At 29.1% G+C, this 27351-nt stretch overlaps 1 protein-coding gene across 1 annotated transcript; it reads right to left on the bottom strand.

Moving 5' to 3' along the window:
* Nucleotides 1-14762: 14762 nt before the first annotated feature.
* LOC107442903 (oplophorus-luciferin 2-monooxygenase non-catalytic subunit-like) lies at nt 14763-24973 on the bottom strand. Its single transcript, XM_043047823.2, has 4 exons — nt 24780-24973; nt 18951-19570; nt 16003-16171; nt 14763-14962 (listed from the first exon to the last, which is right to left on the bottom strand). The coding sequence occupies exons 1-4, from the start codon at nt 24841-24843 to the stop codon at nt 14820-14822; spliced, it is 996 nt and encodes a 331-aa protein (XP_042903757.1). The 5' UTR covers nt 24844-24973; the 3' UTR covers nt 14763-14819.
* Nucleotides 24974-27351: the final 2378 nt, after the last annotated feature.

Here is a 27351-nt window from a genome sequence, read left to right as displayed (position 1 = left end):
TAATTAAAAATCAAGTGGCAGTTAGTTTCAAAACAAGAAAAAAAATAATTCTCAAAACAATTGAGAGCCTAACCTTAATTGCCGTGAGAAAAGGGTGTTGTATTTAAAAACAGATTTAAAACCAAAACCACAAAAATTACAGAAAAAAGCGTGAGAGAAAAGTGGATCCACTTATATTCGAAACGAAGCTTGTTCTTTTCCAAAAAAATGCGCATTCCGTTGTTTTTTTCCGGTAATTTATATTCCTTCCTCTCCGATGAGCATGACATAATTACATAAAGATGATATCATAAAACTCTTATTTACTTTAATGCCTCTTTAACCACTTCCTGTGGTTTTCTTCATTCTCATTCATAAAAGATGTCACTGAATCAATTACTTACATAATCGATTATAATTTCTCAATGCTATGGCATGTTTAATTTAAGGACAGTTAAATAAATCAATGTTCAACTTTTTCAATGATTAATGAATTGGAACAATGAACTGCACAAAAAAGTATTTCGAAGCGCGAAGCGTAAATGTCATAGGTGGTTTATTTTCCAATTGAACACCCTGTTTTAAAAAAAAAAGGGAAAGTGCTTTTTCTCGCTTATTTGGAAGACATTTGCTTTCTTCTGGGTGCGTAGCGTTTTTGAAAAGTGCTTAAAGGTGCTTATTTTCTATTTTCATTCTTTAAAAGTCCTTAAAGGTGTTTTTTTCATTGAGTGTTTTTGAAAAGTGCTTAATTTCCCCTTTTTCAAAAAGAGATTTTTCCTTTACCATGTTGATTTTCGCTACGAATTATGCGAAAAGACACCGTTCACATTGTTCTATTCAACGTTTTCACAATAATTCAACCCCAATCTATTTCGACGTATTGTCAGTCCATAGCTTATGAAAACATCATTCGTTTTACATGATTCAAAATTTCTTGACTTTTTTTAATTGTCAAAAACAATGCTGAAAGGTTTTTTTTTCTTTTTTTGATATGACTGCTAAAACAAGATAAAACCGTCAGTTGTCAAAAATTTTAAAGCCCTGCCTTGTTATGATATTTTTTAAAATGCTTAAAAATATTTTTTGAGTGCTTAAAAGGTGCTTATTTTTTGTTGTATAATTTGGCTACGCACCCTGTTTTTATATAGAATTCTACTTTTATTTTTTACGTAAAATTAATGTAATAATATGCTAATGCAACAGCTTTTTAATTAGTCTAATGAATCACCATTTAGAAATTAATTATGAGTGAAGGTTTGAAATATTTATTATTACTTTAACACTTTATTAAAATTAATAATATAATAGTTTACTATTTGCCAAAATATTATTTATTTAATAAAGAATAGTTATTGTTGCTAACGTATTTTAACAATATTCTTCTTGTTAGCAATATTTATTGTTAACAATAAATATATATTATGAGGGAATTATGTATCACGAGAGAATATTTTTCATTAGTCTAATCATTAGACTAAGGACACATTAGACCCTAATGTGTAACCGTTTAGATATGAAGGGAAAGTCTAAAACATTTATTATCAATAAACTTTATCAAATTAAAAATATAATTATTACTTATTTGCCGAAATACTAATATCTATTTAATAAATAACTACTATTAACAATTGTTTGTTAGATAGTTTTGAAATATTAATTAAATAATTGTCAACAATATTATTTGATTAATAATAAATGTTCTATTCAATATTAATCAGTATTCAATTGTATTCACTTACTTAATTAATACCATTTTAAAAAGATACTTTATAACTTAGAGCGATTATTATTTATCTACAGTTAAAATAGTTCTTAAAATATGCAGATATGTTTAAAAATATATTCATGTTAAATATGATTCCACAGAAATATTTAGTAACAGCCTTTAGTTATTTATCTAATATTTTTTTGAATGAAAGCTATTCTTTGTTTGAAATCTTATTCATTTGATAGAGCAGTACTTTAAACGATAAAAAGGTATTGTACATTTTCTGTAATTAACATTTGTTAACAATTAACATTCAAATAAAAAAATATACATTTATGATTTGACTCTAAAAAGCTCTTAATCGAGTATTATGAATTGGATAAAAGTTTTAAATCTTTAATATAAAGTAAGAACTTGAACGAAATGGGTCATTTAGGCATGATAAATTTTTTTAGATCGAAATTAAGAAAATTTGAGAATTCCTTTTAATGTTTTTTTTTTCAATTCTCTGTCGCTAAGTGTAAGAAAAGAAAACCATACAATGAGTGCTTTGAACTCCAAATTAAGCTTTAGCTTTAAACTATGTATACTGATTTTTGCTGAAAAAAATTGTCAGAAAATATTTTGTTTCTAAATATTTAGACATTTAGAAACAAAATTACTGATTTGTCAGAATTTTTCCTGTATGATGAAAATTGTTAATCTATGAATATATCTCAATTTTGCATATATTTTTCATAAACCCAGACAATAAATGCACTGTAAAAAAATGAAAGAGTATAGTTGCAACTATTTTTGGTGTTGAGGTAAATGAAATATAGTTTTAAGCACAGAACTGTAGTTACGGTACAAAAAATTATATAAAATTTACAAAATAACAATTGTTAACGAGCAAAAACAATTAAGGTGAATATATTACTAAAAATTGGCTTGATTTTTAAACAAATGTTTTTTTACAATGGAGTCATTAAATTGGTATGAATGTGCATAGAGACATGTGTTGTCTGTAAACAAGCAAACATAAATCCATAACAGTGTAAAATTAAATACAAAATGTGACTACATGCACTGTGAACAATTTTAAATGTACCTCAACATAATTGAGATACTACACCAAATTCTTGTGTTGTTATGACATTTTAAATGCGGAAATTTTAGGTCAGGAACGTGTATCATATATACAAAAATTATGCTCTTTCTGCACGTTTGAATTTTATGCAAAATTTATATTTAGCATAGAGGTGGCCTGCTCGAAATCGGCAAAATATTACCTTGAAGTCATTATTCGCTGTTATAAACTTGCAGAAGTTATTAAAACTAAAACTACTGGTATTTTAGACTCACCAAAAACTATCATTTGGAGTCAATTTGACCTACATTACGTTATTCCAAAGTAAATTATCTTTCAATTCTTGAAAGAACAATATGAAAGAAATTTTAAAGATTATTATTTTATTTTATTTTATTTTATTATTGACGAAATAACAATCGAAGAGCATAGTGTATTATTGTTTTACAGATTATTCTTTCGCAGGAGATCAAGTCGTACGAAAATAAGCAAAAGATACAAATATAAAAAAAACGCATTAGTACACATGTTAACATGTTCCATGCTTAGTTAAAGATTTGCGGAGGCATAATATGTGACGTAAAAGTGTCTACAAAATATCGACAAATTGGTTTCTATCATTTCTCATGGCTAGCAGAAGTTGCATTATGTCCCTTGCAATGCTAAAAGGCTGGTTCTTCTTACTTTAAAGGCAAAATTTTAGGAATTAGGGAGTATCTGATGCGAAAGTTCTTCAACGAGCGGAAAAAATAACTCCCATTGCGTAATGAGGGTAACAAAAGATTCCTTAGAAACTATCCGAGCACTGAGGACCGCAATATCATAAACGTAATAAAAAAGTGCGAGCCACCTGCAAGTTTCCTATCATGTAGAATAATTCCTTTGCCAGGAATAATTCCAAGCGTAAAATAATTCCGTTGTCCTTTTGTTCGATTGTAGTAAGTGACAGTACTTGGCATCTACTATATGCTGCTGTGGTTTACAGGCACATTCACCTGAATGTTATTCAGAATTATGGCAATCTTTTTTTTTCTTTTGAAACTAGTCATTAGGTGATTTGTTTCCGTTTTTCTGTGCGAAGGATGTATGTCATAACGAAGAAGTGACACTAAAAATAGAAGACATTTTTTTTTTCTTGTTCAGGTGTATAATTCCAATGAAGTAGACATTTCTTTTTGACAAAAAAAAAAGAATTATTACGATTATTAAGGGTAAAAGGAATTATCTGTCGTCTGGCTCTACTCGTAGTTTAGGATATTAGTTGTAATTCAGTTCGTAGTTTTTCAACTTGCACGAATAAAAATAACCATCGATTGAAAATAAGAACTTGAAGTCAAAGTCTCTAGGCTCTAAAAGTCTCTTGAAGACTCTTTCGTCGTGCAATATTTGTGTATTTGGATTTACATGACAATAACTATTTAATAACCGTTCAAAAATTATAATAAAAAATAACTGTTTATAATCAGGAATGCATGACTTTCTTCAGAAACAATGACGAATTTTCAATTCAATAAGAGCTCTACTAAGCTTCTTCAAAGATCGAATATACGATAGCAAATAATTTAATGGAAATTATTGTGAGATGTTTTTTTATTGAATGTACTTCATTTTCTGCTCTACATATTATCTTCACGTGATTTGCCGTCTTGCAGAATCAAAAATAAGCATTAAACTTCAAAAATGAACGTTTTTCTTAGGAGGATCAAAATGACCCTTTATGGCTGTTTTAGGTTGTTTATTTTAGTAATCAACATAAACGCATCAAATTTTGATACAATATATTTAGAAGCAATTTAGGAAAAGACAAAAAAAATTTGAGTTTTGTAACTCACGCGTTTCTACAAAAATAGCTGAAAAAATGATCAAAGTGACCTCAACGGCACTTTTTGCATTTAAAATATCATATCAGTTGTGTAATGACTTTTTAATGTTCTAAAAATTTTTGATCACAAACTAAATTTTCTAAATGCTGAAATACTAACATTTTAGATCAAAAACCTGTATTATTTTTATGTGGTTTTTCTTCATATTTACATTCTATAGCAATTCCAGATTTAGCATAGGGGGACCTATGTTAAGATCAGCAAAAGTTTGCCTAACAGTTATGAATAGTTCATAACAGTTAGAAAATTAGAACATTATTTGCTTAAGGATGTATTTCGTAGGCTCCGTCGTCATCTGGAATGATCCGAATGTTTTGGTCTTTTCTGAACTGCTGTGAGTTTTATGCAGGTCAGGCTCTTTTAGGTAAGTTTTTATTGCCTATCTGCAGCAAGCGCTCTCTATACTTAATCTGAAAATGGCGCAAAACGTCAGCATGGAGGAAAGCCACAGTTTAGTGAAAATAAAAACCCAATAATATACCAATAATACACCATACCAGATAATACACCAATGCTGTATTATTGGGATCATAAAAATTTGCGAATTCTAAGAATAAGGCAGAGATTTTGATAATTTTTGTCACGGTGGAAAAATATCACCAAATTGGCATTTTTTAAAAAAAGTTTAATAATTTTTAAATTATTTAAGTTATTTGCCCGCTCTAAATCCCAGATAAATCTTCACTGCAAGATGTTAGATATAGTATTAAATTATAACTTTGTTTTTAAGTGTAAGGCACTTAAACTGTGGCTTTTTCATTTTCCTTTGCGAAGGAGCTTCTAAAAACTATGTTAAAAGAATTATATCTAGAGACGAATGAACCATCAATTAACATGTTTAATAAACTTACATAATTTAGTTCATACTTAAATACAATTAAATAACATTAACTGAGCTTAAAACGTAAATTAAATTAATAATTCTAAAAAAGTACATAATTGTTTTAATTAAATGAAGTTTTCCTTTTAAACTTAAATTTGTGTATGCAGATCTAGGATTTTGGTAACTTGCCCAATGCTCGTTACACAATTATCTTTTGGAACAGAACTCCCTTTTCTCACTCTAATTAAGGCTAAACTTTCATTGGAGTCTACATTTTTTTTTATTTCCTCTTTTTTGTTTTTAGCATTATATATAGCTGTTCTTCTGATTGTTCGCTTTATTTTTAAATGTATGTTTCGGAAATAATGCGTATAATTGAAAAATTAAAACACTAAAAAATATATTTATATTTTGATAAAAAAATATATGTATAAATAAATTTCAATTTCTGTATAATTTATTTCATGGATCTCAACAATTAAACCATTAGAGTGTATAGTTTAATAAAAAAAACTTTTTAAATTTTTATTCATGATAAAATTAAACTTTTTCATTGCAAAAATTAGATTAGTTTGCAGAAATAGTTATATTATCAGTCCTTAAAAATCAATAATAACAAAATTATAACGATAAAGAAGCATAAGGAAACACGAACTGGTTTAAAAAAAGAAAATTATAAAGTACATTAATGTAAAAATAGCTGCTAAATTCAAATAAAATTTATTAAATTGGAGTAAATAAGCGAAAAGATTCACTATGATTTCTTAACATTTAATAAAATCATATTGTAAAAATTTACTACCTAATATCATAAAAAATGTATGAGGATAATATATAAAATACGTCAAAATATATAAATTCACGGATTTGCTTAAAAACATCACTGTAAATAAAATCCGGAAAACTTACGTAGAAAGTCCTGGTAATCATGAAACAAGAGCATTTTACTTAAATCAATTACTAGCCGTAAAAAAATTTCTGTTCGAAAAAAAATTAGTAAATGACAAGTTTGGAAGTCGCACTTATAAACCAGGGAGTGAACCCCTGTACCACTCTTTCAATCAGTGTGAATTGTTGTAAAATTCAAGAAAATATGTTTAAAAACTATTGATATCAAAATAGAATAGAGGAAAAGAAAACTATCATAACCTTTTTACTGAAATCAAACCAGATAATTTTTTTTCACACAATTTACTGTAAAAACTTAATAGAAATGAAGTGACTTCATTTGCAGCAATATTTACTTACTACATTTTCATAAAATTTTTACAGGGCATAAGGTTTTTTTTAAAAGCATCGAGGAAAGATCAGAATTAAATATTGCATCACCATTTAAGCAAATATTTCAACAAAAAAAAAATCTTCAAGTGATCTAACATACATCGCTATTTAGACTACTGCGATCCACCTATGAATGAAATGAAATCGAATAATCGATACATCAATAAATGAAAGCGAAGTGATTTTGTATATCGCTTAAGAAACCATCCTTCCTGATATTTAATCCAGGGGCCAGGATAGCCTGGTTGGCAAGGTGCTGGACTCGCTTTCGTGAGAACGGGTGTTCGAATCCGAAGACTCCCCGTGTAGTATATGGTGACTGGTGCTTGTTAAATCTGTCGGGTCACAAAGTCCTCCATGCTCCTATAACAAATTATTCCTCTGGGGGTACAGAATTGGAGATTGATCGTTCTCTGGTTCAGGTCAAAATTACGATCGGTGGATGCATGAATGGGTCCAATCTCCCCCCTTGCCTTATTGGCCTGCGACAATAACACCAGCAAGCATCGTTCAACTTCAATTATTACTCTTAATCAAATAATGTTACTGCTAATATGAATATCTGAATAAAATATTTATCACCATCCGATGCAATATTTTAAAAAAATGTTCAAATTACATACATCGAAACAAAGACTAATACGATCTATCGATAAATGATTTGAGATGATCGATGCATCGATAAAGAAAAGAAAATCGAATGATCGATGCATGAAAAACAATGAAATCGAATGATCAATGCATCGAAAACAGAAAAGAAATCGAAAGATCGATCTATTGAAAAAAGAAATGAAATCGAATGATCGATGCATCGATAAATGAACGAGAAGTAAATTTTGTGCATCGTTTTGAAACCCCTCTTTCAACTTCCAGTCAATCCATCTTAATCAAATAAGGTATATGTGGAGTAATATTTAACTGTCCAGAAGTTATGCTTAATCCTTTAATTGCATCAATGTTGTTAGTGACATCGAGATAATTTCTATGTGGCACCTGAGGTAAATAGTCTGAATATCCTCATGTAAATTTGTCAAATTGTCTACAATTGAACCCTTCACACATTTACTTCCAATGCACCACATTTACAATTGTGTATCGAATCCATATCGGATGTGTTACCATATTATAATGAAATAATCACGTCGCACTCAAACAGCGTGAGAAATAAAGACATTCACAGGCAATTAATGTTTATCAAATTAATGCCATGGTCGAAACTGTCTTTTGAGTATATATTCGGTTTACTATTACCACACGGCTATCCACTACATAAATCTACACGTTAAATCAAAAAGTATTTTCTGTTTTACGTGGGTTTTTTTTCTTTTAACACCAATAATAAGGCTGCGTCAGAGAAATCAATTTGAGTCTGTCATTTAATAGTTGGATATTTGAATTTATATTATTTATTTTATATGCTAACTCAAAGAAAAAATATTTTATTCTTCCCAAGTTTCTTCCCTTTTGAGATAGATTAACAGTATTTAAAGAAATAAATCTAAACTGTGTTTTAATTATATCCGACTCACTGATATCATCCATCTAAATATTATGTAATTCTTATTGGTTACCTTAGGAAAAATTATGTTATTCTTCAATTTTGAACATCGAATATCACTATACATTGAAATCGATATTAACTGTCCTTTGAATATATCCGACTTAGTAACCAAACTATGTATAATGTTGAATAGCTGGATATATGCATCTATACATAACTTTCCAATCTATTATTCTTTTATGTTTGCGCATAGAAAATGTATTTTATTATTTACATACTTCTTTCCTTTTAACGTTAATCGACACTGTTAATAGATATTTATCTGAACTGTGTTTTAAGTATATCCGGCTTATTATTACTATCCATCTTACTAATATATTATTTTTATAAGTTAACTTATTAAAAATTATTTCATTCCCTCCATTTGAACATCAAGTAATATTATACATAATAAATGATCCTTTGAATATATCCGCCTTAATAACCCATCTATGTTTAGTGTTGAAGCCGCATCTATATACAATTTTGCAATCTATATTTTTTTTATGCTTACTCAAAGAAAAAGTATTTTATATTTTCATGTGTCTTTCTTTTTAACGTCAATCAGCACTTCATAAATATCGATCTTAACTGTATTTTTAAATACATATTTTTAAATATATACTATTACCATCTATCTTACTAATATATTATTTTTATAAGTTATATAAAATTATTTCCTTCTTTCCATTTGAACATCAAGTAATATTATACATAATAATTGATCTGAACTGTCCTTTGAATATATCCGGCTTAATAACCCATCTATATACAGAGTTGAATCCGCATCTATATACAATTTTGCAATCTATACTTTTTTAAGTTTTCTCAAGTGTTTTATATTTTCATGTTTCGTTCTTTTTAACGTCAATCAGCACTTCATAAATATCGATCTTAACTGTCTTTTTAAATACATATTTTTAAATATATACTATTACCATCTATCTTACTAATATATATTATTTTTATAAGTTATTTAAAATTATTTCCTTCCTTCCATTTGAACATCAAGTAATACTATACATAATAATTGATCTGAACTGTTCTTTGAATATATCCGGCTTAATAACCCATCTATATATAGAGTTGAATCCGCATCTATATACAATTTTGCAATCTACACTTTTTTAATTTTCTCAAAAAGTTTTTTATATTTTCATGTTTCGTTCTTTTTAACGTCAATCAGCACTTCATAGATATCGATGTGAACTGTCTTTTAAATATATCCGGTTTACTTATTACCATCTATCTTACTAATATATTATTTTTATAAGTTATTTAAAATTATTTCCCTCCTTCCATTTGAACATCAAGTAATACTATACATAATAATTGATCTAAACTGTCCTTTGAATATATCCGACTTAATAACACATCTATATATAGAGTTGAATTCGCATCTATATACAATTTTGCAATCTACACTTTTTTAATTTTCTCAAAAAGTATATTATATTTTTATGTTTCGTTCTTTTTAACGTCAATCAGCACTTCATAGATATCGATCTGAACTGTCTTTTAAATATATCCGGCTTACTTATTACCGTCTTTCTTACTAATATATTATTTTTATAAGTTATTTAAAATTTTTTCCTTCCTTCCATTTGAACATCAAGTAATACTATACATAATAATTGATCTGAACTGTCCTTTGAATATATCCGACTTATTACACATTTATATATTGAGTTCAATTCTAATCTATGTACAATTTCGCAATCTACACTTTCTTAATTTTCTCAAAAAGTATTTTATATTTTCATGTTTCATTCTTTTTAACGTCAATCAGCACTTCATAGATATCGATCTGAACTGTCTTTTAAATATATCCGGTTTACTTATTACCATCTATCTTACTAATATACTATTCCTACAAATTAACTTAAAAATTATTTTATTTTCCTCCATTTGAACACCAAGCAACAACATAGTAATCGATCTGAACTGTCCTCTGAATATATCCGGCTTAATAATCCAACCAAGCAAGAATATTAATCTAAGTAACTGCACAAATGTATTAAGACCGCCTTTTCGAAATACACTTCGAACGCGTAATTACATTAAGTAAAAAAAGAACAATCAAGAACTGGTATTCCATTTACACACCCATCTTCGACTCCGAACAAATAATTTGGCGAAAAAATTGATGAATGGAATCATATATCATCAAAATCGTTGGTTCAGCAACCTGCGAGGTGTTAAACTCAGCGCTGAATCCATTACCTTCTACGAATTATCATATGGGATACACGGAATAACATAGTTTGGTGTGAGACATGTCAATAAAAACTCGGTGAAAGCCACTGTCGGCCAAAATATAACAATCATTCTTTTTTCCAGGCGAAGAAATCCCTCGGGGAGTTTTCGAAGGTTATGGGTAAGACAAAGTAAAATCAAGAGAAACGGAAAAGGGGACACTATAATTACGACAAGATTTACAGCGATTTACCGTGAGTACAAAGACAAGTTTGTCAGTGTGGTCCTTGTGCAAACATATATGCTTGATTATATTCTCCTCGAACATTTTTTTTTCCTTCTTATGAATTCTTCAATTTTTATAGTTATCGTTTTGGCGAATGGGCTCGAGATCGAACCTATAAAAATAAAGTGATCTGCCTTCAAGCGATTTATTCAAAGGATCGCTTTCAAGTGGTTTATTAGGGTTTGCCGATGGAAAAACAGCTTTATCTTTGTCACTATCTTCTGGGAAAGGATAACTCATTCAATTGCATGTAGATTTAATGGTAAATATAATAGGTTTAGCGCTCGGTCGATTTATTTTTACTTTATTCCATATGCTTATTTATCTGTGGAAAATCTGCACAATTTTAAAACTTGTTTGTTACGGAAGTTTTATTCGCACAATTTCCTATGTTTATATCTTTGAGAGCCAGCAATTACAATATTGAAAAATTTAAAAAAACAAATGAATGGTTGGGAATGTGATGCGCTTGTTTAAATATTTATTTTTACTCCATCAGTTTATGTACCCACACCAAATCATTACAATTTATAAACTCGTTTATTTGGTGCGGAAGATTTATGCTCACGAGCTAAATCTTTAAAAGCGAACAACTGCATTATGAATAAAATGTGTTTTTAGAAAGAAAATGTTTTTTGATGGAAAGCTTGTTTACATTTGGGTTTTTACTCATTTCGCCATACGTATTTATACATCTATGACAATTTTACACAATTCTCAAACTTGTTGCTTGTGGTTGATTTATTCTCACAATTTTTTGTGTTCAGTCTTCGGAAACAAAGAATTGTAAATGAAATATATTTTGCATTGAAGAATCTTTTGGAAGACAATTACTTCATTAAATGCATTTAACTCCATTCTATATATTTATTTATCTGTGCTAACTCTACACAATTTTCAAACTTAATGTTCAGTTGGCGTGGAAGATTTATGCTCTAAATTTTCCACTATTATGTATTTAAAAGAGACCTGTTATATTATAAGTAAAGACTGTTTTTATTAAGAACATATGTTTTTGGTTGGGCAAGCTCGTTGAAGTATTTATTTTTGCATTCGTCACATTCGATTGATTCAAATTTTCACAATTTTCAAATTTGTTTGATTGGTACGGGAGATTTATACTCACATTCTGTCTTCAGTCTTGTAAAATAAAGTATGTTTTGAATTAAGGGATGATTTAGAATCTGAAAGCTTCTTTAAATTTTGATTTTTTTACTCCATGGCATACGTTTTTTTTATTTGTGCTAATTTTACTCAATTTTCAAACTAGGTGTTTGTTTGCTAGGTGTTGTCGCAACAACTTGTGCTTATATCCTTGAAAATAAATTATTATATTGTCAACTAAATAAGATGCTTTTCAATAAAATTATATGGTTTTAAATGGAATGCCTTTTTAAATAAGTAAATGCATTGTGGATCAATTTTTCTTTTGCTTCAAAGATGCATTATACTATGCAGAATATCAAATTTATCTTTAATCAGTAAGCAATAGAAAGTATTAAAACCTTCAGAATAATAGCGAAGAAATCGTTAGTCGAGAAAAAATGGGCTATTAAATTATGTAATGATCCAGATTGTATTGAAGTATCTTAAACTTCGTAAATATTAAAGCTGAAGATTTAAATTTTAAATAGGATCTTTGGCTTATAATGAAAATTACTTTTCAACAGTTTATTATGTATTGTGGAATTTTAAGAAAGTTTTAAATTCTGTTAAGAGATTATTGTTGATTTAGAATTATGTTTTGTTAAGATATGTTTTATTTCCTATAATTAAAGCACGGTTAATAAATAAATTTGAATTTAGCAAATTATTAAAAAAGTATTAATTTTACTATAAAAAATTTTTTTCCCTGAAAATATGAGAGTAAAATTTTTTTAAATGTCTTCTTTTTTAATAAAATTGTTCTAAAACAAAGCGGAGTCAATAATTTTCAATTGCAAAAAAGATTTTTAATTGAACTCAATTAATTTTTTTAATCACATAGAAATTAAACATTATCAATAAATCAGCTTTACTATATTTAATTATGTTATGAAATTAGTTCGAGCAATAAACATAAATTAGATTAACTCTAATGAAACCTTATAACTTTGTTTGAATATGCGACAGATTACATCAATATTGATCAAACTCGCTCGCCAGAAATAGATTAACGTAAGCAATTTTAATATTTATTTTGCATGCAATACTTTTTCGTCGTTTTTTTAGGGCATTGACGTATATTAGAGTTGGAGCTGTTTTTAGTTAATGCAAAAAAGTATTAATAATTTTTCTTTAATTAATAAGTGTATCTATTAAATCACTAAAATACAATTCATGGCATAAACTTTCTTGATGCAATATTTAACAGTTAAATTTTACCATGTTTTGAAATTTTTTAAAATGCATACAATAATTATTTAGTCATAAATATTTGCAAGCAATTAACTAAAAAATATTTCCTTAAATAATAAAATCAGAAATTTTAATAACACGTGAATTCGCTTAATCGACTCAATTATATTTTTAAATTTCTACCTCAACTTTCATAAGAACAACATTTTTTAAAAGTATTAGATTCAGAGCTGGTAGGTGTTCAAATTAAGTGGGAAACTATGCAATAAAAGCCATGGATCGTATCGTCTCTCCAAGAACGTATCGGTTCAAATTGTCCTAAACTCCAGAACGTAAGAACTGAATAATTCCAAGATACTGAAGCGGGGAGATATGTTTGATTATGAATAGTCTTTGTTAGCTGTACAAATTTTAAATATAGAAAAAGTTGACATGTTTAAAGTTCTCGAAAAATAGGTGCCCATACTTAATATCTGCCGATTGTGAATGCCGATACCTGAATGAACATGCCTAAATGAGCCGATACCTGAACCAATAATGAAAACTGTCTCCCACTCTTGTAAATAACCGCATCAGAATTCATGGAAAACCCATCTTGCCCTGATTTGTCTGCCTCGATCCAACACCTCATTGAAGAGAGAAGGCTTCAGTACGGATCAATTTAGTAGTCCGGCTTTAACGAACATAAACTGCGCAGTGGTGGTATAACGAGAGATGTAATACGAGAGAAGATATTTCTCAATCATCATCATTTCCCTCAGCTATTAATGGCTTTTCTTGTTATGTTTTTCACCTTAATTTTATTTTCCATGTATAAGATAGCAACTTTAAATTATTTTTTTCATAATTCTTTCGTTTTCTTCTCTCACACCTGTTAAGTTCCTGTTAAAGAATAGGTAGTAGTATGTTAAGTATGGGGACTAAAATGTAGTTGACGAACGCTCGAAGAATGTTGACTTTTTTTTATTGATGCTTTTTTTTTTGCTAATGTTTTTTTGTAATCAAAAATATCCTCTGGAAAAATATTTTGCAGAATTTTTGTTACAGCTTTACAATTTTAAATTTTTCAGAATTTTTATTTAGCATAAGCTATTTTCAATGTGACAGTCTACTTCAAGGCATAACTTTTAAAATTTTTATTTCAATATAAAATAATATTTATTATTTTTTTTAAGTTTTACAAATTAGAATTTCAAACTTGAAAATAAATTATTTCATTATATAGTTTATTTGCTTGAGTATATGAATATTAAATTATATATTTTTCTTACGGCTTTTTACTTCTCTATGTAAAAATTTTGAAATGATTTCTAACTTACTACATAAATATTTTGTTAGGCCATCTATCACTTACTATGTAGATATTTTTTAGTAACTTCTTATTTACAATGCCAATATTTTGCTGCATCTTCCTACTTATTATGTAAACGTTTTTGTTACGGCTTCTTACTAATTATGTAAAAATATTAAACATTTAATTTTATTGCCATATTTCGCTGATTATCGCATTAGTCTGTGAAACTTAATTAATTTGCTAAATTTATGTTGCCTTAAGTACTACAGTTTTTGAGATAAAATTCTTGGGTAAGTTTGAAAAAAAATTAATACATTAAAACAAATTTCAGACAGAAAACTAAACACAAAAAATTTCTCTTTCAAATTGGAAACTGAAACATTTATTGAACTCTTTAAATCATATTAAATGTTTTTTTCTCATTTAATTACACCCGATTTTTGATTTGGTCAGGTCGTGAATTGAAGTTCCATCTTTGCAGGTGAAACCAATGAGCTTTTGGGCTAGAACATCTTTATTGAGAGTAATCCAAGTGTAGTCACATCCTTGGCAAGTCAAGGGGTTATCTAAAAATTACAAGATATAATTACAAAGAGCTTAAACCATTGATAAACGATCACAGAATATCGTATTTAATTGCTTTGTGTAACATTGTAATAGAATATGTTTAATTTTAACTATCATTTTATTAATTGCATAGTGTAACATCATGCATAAAATACTGAGATAGGTAGAGCCCCGGCCAACCCCAGGGGGTATACAGAGATTGAAAGTTAAATTATTACATTAAATATCTAAACAAAAAATTGAAAATACAGAAAAATTTTGTGAAATGGTGGTGATCAGTTAAAAATAAATTAGCTAAAAATTAAGGTATTGAAAAACATGATTTAAAATTAATGGAAGTTAAAAGCGCCGATGTAAAAATGTCAAGAATTAAAATGATGATAATACTAAGGAAATTAAAAATGAAAATAAAGCCACTAAACTAAAGTTCAATGAGAGCTAAAACTCCTAAGTGTAAATGGCTAATGAAAGTTTGAATAAAAGTCGATAAAATCTGAAATCACATGTAGATAAAAGAGGTAAATGTAGAAGAGGCTAAAAGTTGATCAGTATAAAACCAAGATGACATGTTCTATTGTTGGTCCATGACTGGGGTCAACTGATCAGGAGCTAAAATGTCCTCGAGACTTTATTTTATTATATGAATCACAATTTTCCTGCAGGTTAATGTAGCGAAGAATTAGTGTTCCTCTTCATAGTTAATGATGTGGGTTCCACAAAGTGCCCGGAATCTTGGACAGAGCTTAATGAGATGTCGTGTATGTCCTGTCTCCCTCTACAGTAATTGAATGAAACTGATTTTCTGAAACATTTTTGTTGATAGGTCCCGAACACTCCGTGGCCAGTAAGTAGCTGGTTCAAGTAAAATTTGGCCTGCAGGCGCTTTATACTAGGGTCTTTAAAGAATTTATACGTTTATGGATATATTAAATGGAATATATTAAACTTATTTCTATTTTTATGTAATATACTAAATAGCATTGTGTAGCACAGAATATGAATTTCTTATGTTAGAAAATGATAAGCAATAAAAACTTACATGAAACTTCAATAAATCCTCCTTGTTGGGCTGCTTTTGTAACTAAAGGTTCGAATACTGCTTTTTTCAAAGTTTTCAACTGGTTCTGAGAGACGAATACAGCATATGGATTTATTCCGTCAAAAGCTGTGTCGTCTATGTCTTCTATTTTATTGGCAGAAACACTTAACTACAACAAAAAATTAATGTGTTAAAAAAGTAACATGAAATACAATAATTCAACATTTACATATTTCATACGGCTTATAGTTTGCAATAAAGAGGTATATCTTTCGGAATACCTTTTTTTACTTCACTAATAAAAAAAATATTTGCAGTATTACAGATGTATACTTTTTAAGACCTAACTTTTACAGATTATATAATGACAAATCTATAATTTTTAAGACACCAGTTGCAGAATAAAGAGAAAACAAAGCGTTTTGGAAAGAACGAGTCCTCCATCATCAAGCAGCTTAAATGGGAAGGAAAGAAAAATGACCAGTAGAAGAATGCAACCAAGGCAGTTCAACCTACAGGGGAGGGACGAAAGGACAAGGAACAAATCAAAAACAGGAGAAAATAGAGAGAAAAGGGATAGAGACAAAGAAAAGATAATGGTTGAAAAAGAAAAAAGTTGGAAATAAAACCTTTTGAAAAAAGTTTTCTTCTTAAAATTGTGAATCGGTTATATCATTTACAACGCTGTTCTTTTTAATTAATACCGTCAATTTTCCTCTCAGTAAAGTAAGAACCACTCTTTAAATAACACATAGTTTTTTAATTCAGTAAACTGTGTTGTAAACAGTTTGATATTGCTATGAATTCCTAAATATGTGTTTTGGGAATATTTTTTTGTTATGAGGATAATATATCTTACTACACAATTTAACTAGACTATTTATTGGAAAAATAGTCTATTATTGAAAAAATATGCTAGAAAGTCGCGTAATTCTTACATAATTTAAAGAGAAAATAACACCTATTGTATTTATTATGGAAGACTCGGATTGGCGATAATTAAGCCGACTTGGCGGCACGCTGTGGTTATTTTGGGGCCAAACGGAATTTTTAGGAGACTTTCATTTCATTCGGTGAGCTTCAAAGTGATAGGACCAACATTTACGGAGTTAGCGAGAATCGTCTAGAATTGTATCAAATGTTCAGTGGCTTCGTTGCTAAGCCTGTATAAATAGAACTGTTGTCTGACTATATCAGTAGTTTGTTTGTGACAGTAATAGTGAGGATTATTCACTGAGTTGGATTATTGACCCGTCTGAGGTTATAAAGCTTGTTCTTTGTCGTGCTACACTGTTATTTGAGTTGGTATTGAGTGCTATAAATCGCTGTATGTTCTGAAATTTTCTAATAATACAAATTTTTCAGTCTTAATGACTGTTTCAGTCATCGACAATCGAAATAACCACTGTGCTTGTGCCAATATCAATGCATTCCACACTAGTTTCGTACCTATATTCAGGGTGATTCTAAAAAGATGGGGAAAATTTTAGGAAGTGATAGTACACACCCAGACAAACAATTTTTATCAAAGAATGCATGGTCGAAAACAAAACGCAAAGGTGCTGGCGCATTTGGAAAGTTTTTTCATGCAAACGAGAAAGCTCCATTCCTATTGCGAGTTACTGCGCTACGTTATTTGTCGCCAAGCTTTCGGCCGCTGCAGGGAAAGTTCGCCTATCTTTTCTTCGCCGTTGTACCAGCATAGCCGCTGCCGGCCACTGTTTTGAACACTTATTGTAATCACATGCCATTAAATTTGCTTTTATAACTTAACTTCATCGTTCTTTGTGTGTTTTTGCCTCATATAAGAACATAAACTTTGACGCCCTCTAGCGGTTTTGGGTTTTGCTTTCGACCATGCATTCTTTGATAAAAATTGTTTGTGTGGGTGTGTACTATCACTTCCTAAAATTTTTCTCATCTTTTTAGAATCACCCTGTATACATTTAAATTGCTTGGAAGTCCAAACGAAGCACAAATACGTCAAAAACAGTATAATTTTCTCAACCCATAAACTTTGTTTTATACGCTAATATTTTTAATGGTTTAGATGTATATTTCTCGGTATACAGTTATTCAGGATTTTTAATTAATGTTTTTCAATCTAAGAGAATTTCCACGTGTACTCAGAGCAATTTCTTCAGACTTCGCTTGGGTCAAAAATGTCATTCAAGTATTATTATTAACAACAATGGGGAATTATTAATTATAATTAAAATTATATAGTGTTATTTAGACTACTTCCAACGATAACGCTATATATCTATCTATTCGCGATACAAATACAAATCCTAATTTAACTTTCATCTAACTTTTGGCATTCATAGTTTTGGCTCAAAATTGGCTCAATATGGGTCCTACATGAGCATCCACCGAGGGACCAATATTGGGATGTCTATATTTTTTAATATTGGTCCTATATAGGGCCAATATCGGCCTATATACGGCCAATACAGGGCCTATATCGGCCGAATAAAGAATCTAAAATATCGGAAGAATCTGAAAGATCCATATAGGGCCGATATTGGTTGTAAAGAGACTGTAAAATATCGGCCAAATTAGACAGTTCTAGATAGAGTCAATATCGGAAAATACTGTTCCTTTGAACACTTATTGAGCCAAGATTCATGAATATTTGTCCAATAAGGGCCCAAGTTGTTTTGCTGCTAGGGCTGTAATCAGGTGTGACTGGTAAGACTAAGCGCTTGGCAAACATAAAAGTTTTCTTTTTTATCTCTACTAAACACATCTATATATATAAAAGTGAATGTGTGTCTGTCTGTTTGTCTGTCCTCTATAGACTCCTAAACCATCCGACAGAAAGCTATGATACTTGGCATACAGATAGTTCAAAGCACGAGGAAGGNAAACTCAACTAACATTTTGCAAAAACTGATGTTCTCGATAAATGTAATAAAATTATAGAACGATTTAATGTATAAATTTACCTGTAATCCACCTCCATGCTGTTTACTTGCCAAAGCATATGGACCAAGTGTCACGAGTTGATTGTAGGATAATTCCAGTCTTCCCAAACTTGGCAAGTTGGCGAAAGCATTTTTTCCAATGTGTCTAATTTGGTTTTGGGCCAATATGATTGCCCACAAACTGCGACTCTGGAAAGCGTTGTCCGGTATGGTGTGAATCAAATTCCTTCCCATGTTTAACGTTGAAAGCTCTGTGAAGTCCTTGAGATCCGCGAAAGGAAAATCAACAATTTTGTTTCCAAACAAACTTAGGAGACTCATGGATTCCTTCGAAGCTCTGAAAGCGTTGAGATCTATTGTTGCGATCTGATTGATTTCGACGTAAAACATACGACTTTTGATCTTTCCAAACACATCAGCTGTAAGAGAAGTTAGAGGTGTTCCTTGCAACCAAACAGATCTGGCGGCCCCATACTTGAAATTGGCGCTAAATGATTTCTTTAATTCTGCCAAAGATTTAACTTCCATACAGTTTACTCCTTCCCCGTCGCAAGTGCATGGTGATAATTCTGCCGCTGGTGGGCAACTGTCATCGCCAAATGCCAAGCCAAGCAAGGCCACCAAGATTAAACAAGAAATACCTATTCAATAAATAGAAACAAATTTCAGGATTACCATGTTTAAAAGGAAACGTTTAGAGCACTATATAGATATCTTTGAAAAATTTTACAAGAAAATGCTTTTTCACGCATTTTTGGAGAGACGACGATTTCCATATGAACCCTGTAGCGGAAACCTTCCTGCGATGAAGTTTTCTTTTTCTTTAAAAGAGCAATCAAAGAGGTGTGGAAATTGCTTTGACTCATTTTTGAAATATCTTTAAACTTATTTCTTATAAAAAAAAGCTGGATTCAGAGAACATCACAAAGAACATAAGTAACGCGCTTTTTTTTCTGTTACTTGATTACAGGTTAACTACATTACATATTTATTATAATTGTTTTAATATCATTGTATAAAATTCTACTCAAGTTTAAACAGCATAAAGTTCTTATGCATTATTTTTAAGTACCTCATTTTTGCGAAGTTTTCTGCATGTATGTTAGATTAAGCTGAATCAGTGCAATATTAATTTCTGTCCGACAGCGTCGAGGTTCGCAAAAAAAATTGGAAAAGTACGGATTGTGATGCAGATTCACTCCATAAATTCTGCTACTGGACATAAAGATATTAAGATGTCGTTGCTGCTTCTAATGCTACTTGTCATTATCAGCAAACCAAGCGAATTTAAGGCAGAAGGTACGTTTCTTGGTTTCAGTGGCATCATATATAGCTAAGAATAGAACTTCATTAACACATACACGTCACAGCCTGTTTATAGGGAGGACTAATTCATTTATCTACTGATCGTAATCTTAATCAGAGAACGATCAATCTCCAATTGAGTACCCCCAGAGGTATTGATTTGTTGTAGGAACATGGAGGGCATTGTAGCCCGATGGAATAAATGTGCACCAATCACCATTTACTACAAACTCACGACCTCTGGCACAGGAACCAGGCCCTCCCCGCCATGTGTGCATGCATCTTACGAAATTCCGCAACTTCAATCCGAACTTCGAAAATCCGCTACCGAAAAATTTGAATCATTCCACAACAAATTTCGCATACCCACGTTCAAAGATTCAGCTGATGTGTCTACTTTAAAACTCCCTCTGATCGCTGATTCACGGTCTTCATCGCACATTAACATTGCACTTCTCGGAACATAAGATTCGAAAAGTGCGCAGTGCCCCTCGCCTCACTCTGTTGCACTTACTTTGAAAACCTTTATCATACAATTATAGATATACAACTTATGGATAATCAAGATCTATAATAACAATAAATTATAGATCTCGATTATCCATAATTTGTTTGCAATATTTTTTCCTTACGTTCTTTTGCAACTTTTTAAATACTTTTCTTTACATTAAGAGGAAATTAAGATTTTTATATCTTAGCTTACTGTTAAAACAGAATTATTTTTAAGATAAATAATTTTTGTCGATTAAGACTGTTTTTCTAAGGCTCTGTAGTCGCATGAAATGATGCTTTATGTGAATAATGTGCTATTTGATGAGAGTTTTCAACAGTTACTCATGACCTTCAGATCAAGTTTAGCCTATATTTAGTTAGCGTCTTCTATATTAATTCTGAAAATAGCGAAAGACGTCAATGTGTAGGAAAACCACAGTTTTGAGAACATGAGAAGCGCTTGTGGTCTTATTTTTTTAATACCTGAAAACTTCATTTAATGCTGCTTTATCAATAAAAATTTTAAAATCATGGTAATAAGACATTGATTTTTATACTTTTCATCTAGGTGGGAAAATGTCGCCTAATTAGCGTTTTAAAGAAAAGATGAGTAATTTTCAAAATATTTTTTTTATTTCCCCATTCTAAGGCCCAAATAATTCTTTAAAGCAAGATGGCATATTCAGTTAAATATTATAGCTTTGCATCAAGTGTATGGCACTTANTTTAGGGCATTTTACAACGCCATCTGGGGTGATTGGTTACCGGTACCTGACAAAACTGCCCATATGTCACACCTATTTATAAGGCAGACCCATTCATACAATCTTTCTTTCACCCACAGATCGTAATTTTGACCTGAAGCAGAGAATGATCAATCTCCTATCAAGTACCCCCAGAGGCATAATTTGTTATGAGGACATGGAGCACTTTGTGACCCGACAGATTAAATGTGCACCAATCACCATTTACTACAAACTCACGACCTCTGGCACAGGAACCAGGCCCTCCCCGCCATGTGTGCATGCATCTTACGAAATTCCGCAACTTCAATCCGAACTTCGAAAATCCGCTACCGAAAAATCGGAATCATTCCACAACAAATTTCGCATACGCACGTTCAAAGATTCAGCGGATGTGTCTACTTTAAAACTCCCTCTGATCGCTGATTCGCGGTCTTCATCGCACATTAACATTGCACTTCTCGGAACATAAGATTCGAAAAGTGCGCAGTGCCCCTCGCCTCACTCTGTTGCACTTACTTTGAAAACCTTTATCATACAATTATAGATATACAACTTATGGATAATCAAGATCTATAATAACAACAAATTATAGATCTCGATTATCCATAATTTGTTTGCAATATTTTTTCCTTACGTTCTTTTGCAACTTTTTAACTACTTTTCTTTACATTAATAGGAAATTAAGATTTTTATATCTTAGCTTACTGTTAAAACAGAATTATTTTTAAGATAAATAATTTTTGTCGATTAAGACTGTTTTTCTAAGGCTCTGTAGTCGCATGAAATGATGCTTTATGTGAATAATGTGCTATTTGATGAGAGTTTTCAACAGTTACTCATGACCTTCAGATCAAGTTTAGCCTATATTTAGTTAGCGTCTTCTATATTAATTCTGAAAATAGCGAAAGACGTCAATGTGTAGGAAAACCACAGTTTTGAGAACATGAGAAGCGCTTGTGGTCTTATTTTTTTAATACCTGAAAACTTCATTTAATGCTGCTTTATCAATAAAAATTTTAAAATCATGGTAATAAGACATTGATTTTTATACTTTTCATCTAGGTGGGAAAATGTCGCCTAATTAGCGTTTTAAAGAAAAGATGAGTAATTTTCAAAATATTTTTTTTATTTCCCCATTCTAAGGCCCAAATAATTCTTTAAAGCAAGATGGCATATTCAGTTAAATATTATAGCTTTGCATCAAGTGTATGGCACTTAAACTGTGGCTTTTTTCCTAATAATTAATAATCAATGTAATCAAAAAATTGGAAATAATTTTGTTAAGTAATCAAAAGTGAAGGCTGATTCTTTGCATATTTTATCAAAACGTTCATGCTTGCTATAAATTTTTTTTGTATACTTTCATAACTTTAAAGAATTGAATGTCGTCGGTAAAATTAAAATGTTATAAAAATGCAAGCTAATAAAATTTATTTTAAAAATGCAAATTCAACAAATGTTAAGTTCATTAAAGTAAAAATTTAAATAACCAATCGATTAACGAACTAAAAACTATAATTTTCAATTAAATCAAACATAAGAAAATTTTCGAAATATGAAATAATTGTAAATTTAAAATTTTTAAAATACATAACATTATTAAGGTTTTCAAAATATCACAAAACTTACATGATTGGGCTGAAACTATCTCTAAATATGGCATTATTTGTAAAACTTATTTAGATAAAAACATTTTAAAGCATAGTTATCATTTATTACAGCAGAAATTCTTTTTTTTTAATTTATTAAAATTTTTCTTTTCTATCCTTTAATATCTATACTTTTTAAAATGAGTAGAAAATGTCTACATTGAGTACAAAATACAGTGATTTAAATAATTTATTCACAGATTTATGATTTTTAAAATACATTCGAATTATAAATTTTCAATATTTTACAAAACTTTTATAGATCAAAGTTAAACTAATTGTGAATATTGTTGTAATTTTAAATTTATTTGAAATTAAACATTTGAAAAACCAGATATCATTAATGACTACAGAATGCATTTGTTTTTTAAAAAATTATGTCTATAATTTTTTTCTTTTCCAGAATTTAAAATTTGTCTTTTTAAAACTGGGGAAGCAAAATAGCTAAATTATATAAGGACAAACCGGAATAAATTTTGCTTACATATCAATTTTTTAAACAACTCACTCACTCTTAAAATAGATGAAAATGGTAAGTTTTCACTATGCTATAAAACTTTTATAGATTAAAATGAAACAAGCTTTTTAAATTTAAGAAATTTGAAGCGTCGATATTATTTATTACTACTGAATGGTATTTTTTTGAAATCATAATTTTTTTCCTATAAATAATAATTATGCTTTTTAAAAATGTTTAAAAAATAGTTAAATTGGATAAGTAGAATTAAGATTTTTGCATACGTAACAATATTTTAAGCAACTCATCCATAAGTTGATTTTTAAAATACTTAAAAATGATAATTGCTTTAATGTGCTACAAAGTTTTCATGGATTAAAATGAAACTAACACTGAACGTTGCATCAATTTTAAAATTTATTTGAAGTGAAAAAATCGATAACATAGTTATTATTTATAATTGCAGTAGGCAAGTTTTAAATTTATTTCTTTTTCCTTTTCCGGGATTTAAAATTTATGATTTTTAAAAATTAGAAGTAAAATAGCTTAATTATATAAGGACAAAAGGAATTTCTTTACATAAACAGCAATATTTCAATTAATTCATCTATAAATTTCTTATTTTTTAAATGCATGAAATGAAAATTTTTCAATATGCTACAAAACGTTCGCAAACTAAAGTGAAACTTATCTAAATACTGCAATCATTTTAAAATTTGTTTAAATTAAAACAAAAATAGAAAACATTGTAAAACTGTTTAATGCAATTTTTTAAATTTATAATTTTTTTCCGGCATTTAATAGTTATGCTTTTTAAAAATTAGAAATAAAATTGCTTGATTAGATAAGTACAAAAGCGTAGTTTTTTTTGAGCACGTAACAATATATCAAACAACTCATCCCTAAATTTTTGATTTTTAAAATGCATAAAAATGAAAAAAATTTCAATATGCTACAAAACTTACATTGAAGAAAATATTATATGAATATTAATTAATTATGCATTAAATTTAAAAACTATTTGAATTAAAATATTGAAAATATCGTAAAATTGTAGAATATAATTTTTTAAATTATAGTTTTTGTTATTTCCGACATTTAATTCTTATGCTTATTTAAAAAAAATAGCAAATGAATTTAAATTAGATATGTACAACGAAGAAAATATTATCATTCTAAGCAATATTTTAAAGCAATTTACCCATAACTCCAGATGCAAGTTTGGTCAACTGAAACGCAGCCAGTTGATTTTTTAAATAAAGCATAACTTACGGCACTGGAAGGAAAAGATTAAGGTGAGAACGATACCATATGGTTTTGTGAAATCTGGCAGAAAGTTCACGATAATGTATCTTTTTAAAACACGATTCTGTGGTTTAACTGTTGGTTTGAATATAATCAGTCAAGACTTTAAACGAGATAAATTACTTTGAAATAATTTTCTTAGGTCAGCATCTTAACATTTACTCTTATCTAAGTTAAGTTTATGGAAAATAATTATTCAAGTTCTGAGTTCAGAAATTTAAAAATAATTTTTATCAATCTAATTGTTTAACTTGTGCAGCTTTAGTTCTAGTAATTTAACTAAATAATTTCTCGAAACAGTTCACAGATATACTTAAAGCTTAAAAAGGTTTTTAAGTTGTAAAACATTAAACTTAACCCCTTTAATGAGTTTGTTTAATATCTACACAATTAATTGAAAGAAAGCTTTAACACGTCACAATGACAAGCAGGAAACAAACAATTTTTACAAAAATGAGAAAACTTTTCCTTTTAGCCAAATATTATCTTTAAAGTAAATGTTTTGCAGTTGGTTTATTTGCTATTTAAAAGGAAATTTTAGGTATGAAATATATAACTAAACCTTTTCAATGAGTGTGTTTCAAATAAAAAAACTAATTTAAAGAAAGTGATAATGTCGAAATGGCTTACATAAAGCAATTAACTTCTACAAAATTTAGAATTTTTCGGTTTTGCCAAATAATTTCGTTTAAAATTAGGTGTTTTTCGGCAAATATTTTTGAAACTTAAATGGATATTTAATAAAATATCTAACTAAACCCTTTAATAAGAGTGTTTAAAATGTTAAATGTGCGCTTAAATGTTAATTAAACAATTTTAAACACAAATAATTTCTAAAAAAAAATTAAAAAACTTTTTCATTTTGCTAAATAATTTTTTTAAAGATGTTTCTTCATAAGGTATTTTGCAACCTAATTTTTGTATAAAATATACTCTTTAATAAGTGCGCTTAAAATGAGCAAAAAGTAGGCTTTAATGCCACAATAACAAATATAAAACAACTTTTACTAAAAGTAAATTTTTTTTCTTCTCCGCAAAATAATTTGTTTTAAAAGCAAATTTTTTTAAATAGATATATTTTTGCACCTTAAAAATAAATTTTAGGTATGAGTTTCTAACTAAACCCTTCAATGAGTGTGTGTTCTTCATCCATGAAGTATCCTAAGTATCCATGAAGTATTCAAGCAAAACAAATTTTGCTTTACATCTGTTTCAATAGCAAGCACAAAACTTACAACGTCTCCAAAAATTAAAATATTTTTCCTTCTCAGCGAAATTTTTAAATAATAATTTTTATAATAGACAAATGCATTTTTTTTAATGTAGAGTTATTTTTATAGATATTCATTTTTATATCTATATTTTTGTATTTTTTAATCGACAGATAAAGCTTAAAAATAAATTCTATGTATAAAATAGTTAAATACTTTATTTGTGTATGAGGAATTCTTCGACGGCTGTGACATACAAAATAACGCGTTTTGGAGAATCATTTATAGATTGGATAACTGTTGTGAGCGTCTAACACTTATTCATAACTGTTAGACACTCACAACAGTTATCAAAATATAGGTCTCGAAATCGTGGAACTTTATTCTACATGACGTCCCTCAATTACGGTGGATTGTTGCGGAAATATTTTACATTTACGTCTTTAACTAGCACCTTTTATGATAATAGAACTACGAAGAAAAAGCCAACGAAAACAAAAAGCGTTTTAATTTAATTTCTTTTTTAATATTAGAAATGATATTTCAAAGCTGTATTTATTTATTTTTTAATTTTACAAATGAGAATTTCAAACTTGAAATTGAATTATTTCCATTCTGCAGTTTATCTGTTTTAATGTGTGAATATTTAACTATATATTTCTCTTACGGCTTCTTACTTACTATGTAAAAATTTTACATGACTTCCAACTCACTATGTAAACAGTTTGTTATTCCATCTATCATTTACTGTGTAGATATTTTTTAGTAACTTCTTATTTACAATGTCAATATTTTGCTGCATCTTCCTACTTATTATGTAAACGTTTTTGTTACGGCTTCTTACTAATTATATAAATATTTTGTTGTGGCTTCGAATTTACTATATAAATAGTTTGTAGAGGTTCTATACATACTAAGTAGCGTTTTTGTTGCGGCTCTTCTCTGATTCTATAAATATTTTGCAGAGATTTCTTCTTTTTGTACTGAAATTGGGTTTTTATTTTCACATAATGTGAGTGCTGTCAAATTTCCTTTTAGAATATATTCAGCCAGGTAATACCCTCTTCAGCAACTCAACATTTAAATGTTTAATTTTAAGGCCATATTTCACTGATTAGCGCATTATTTTGTGAAACTTTCATTCGTATAATTTCTGTTGGCTTAAGGACTACGGTCTTAGAGATGAAATTTTTGGTAAGTTTGAAGAAAAATTAAAACATTAATACAAATTTCAGAAAGAAAACTTAACACAAAAAA

This window comes from Parasteatoda tepidariorum, chromosome 4, assembly GCF_043381705.1.
Source record: "Parasteatoda tepidariorum isolate YZ-2023 chromosome 4, CAS_Ptep_4.0, whole genome shotgun sequence".
Lineage (NCBI taxonomy): Eukaryota > Metazoa > Arthropoda > Arachnida > Araneae > Theridiidae > Parasteatoda > Parasteatoda tepidariorum.
Note: the sequence above shows the minus strand (reverse complement) of the source record. Positions and strands in the feature narration are given on the sequence as shown.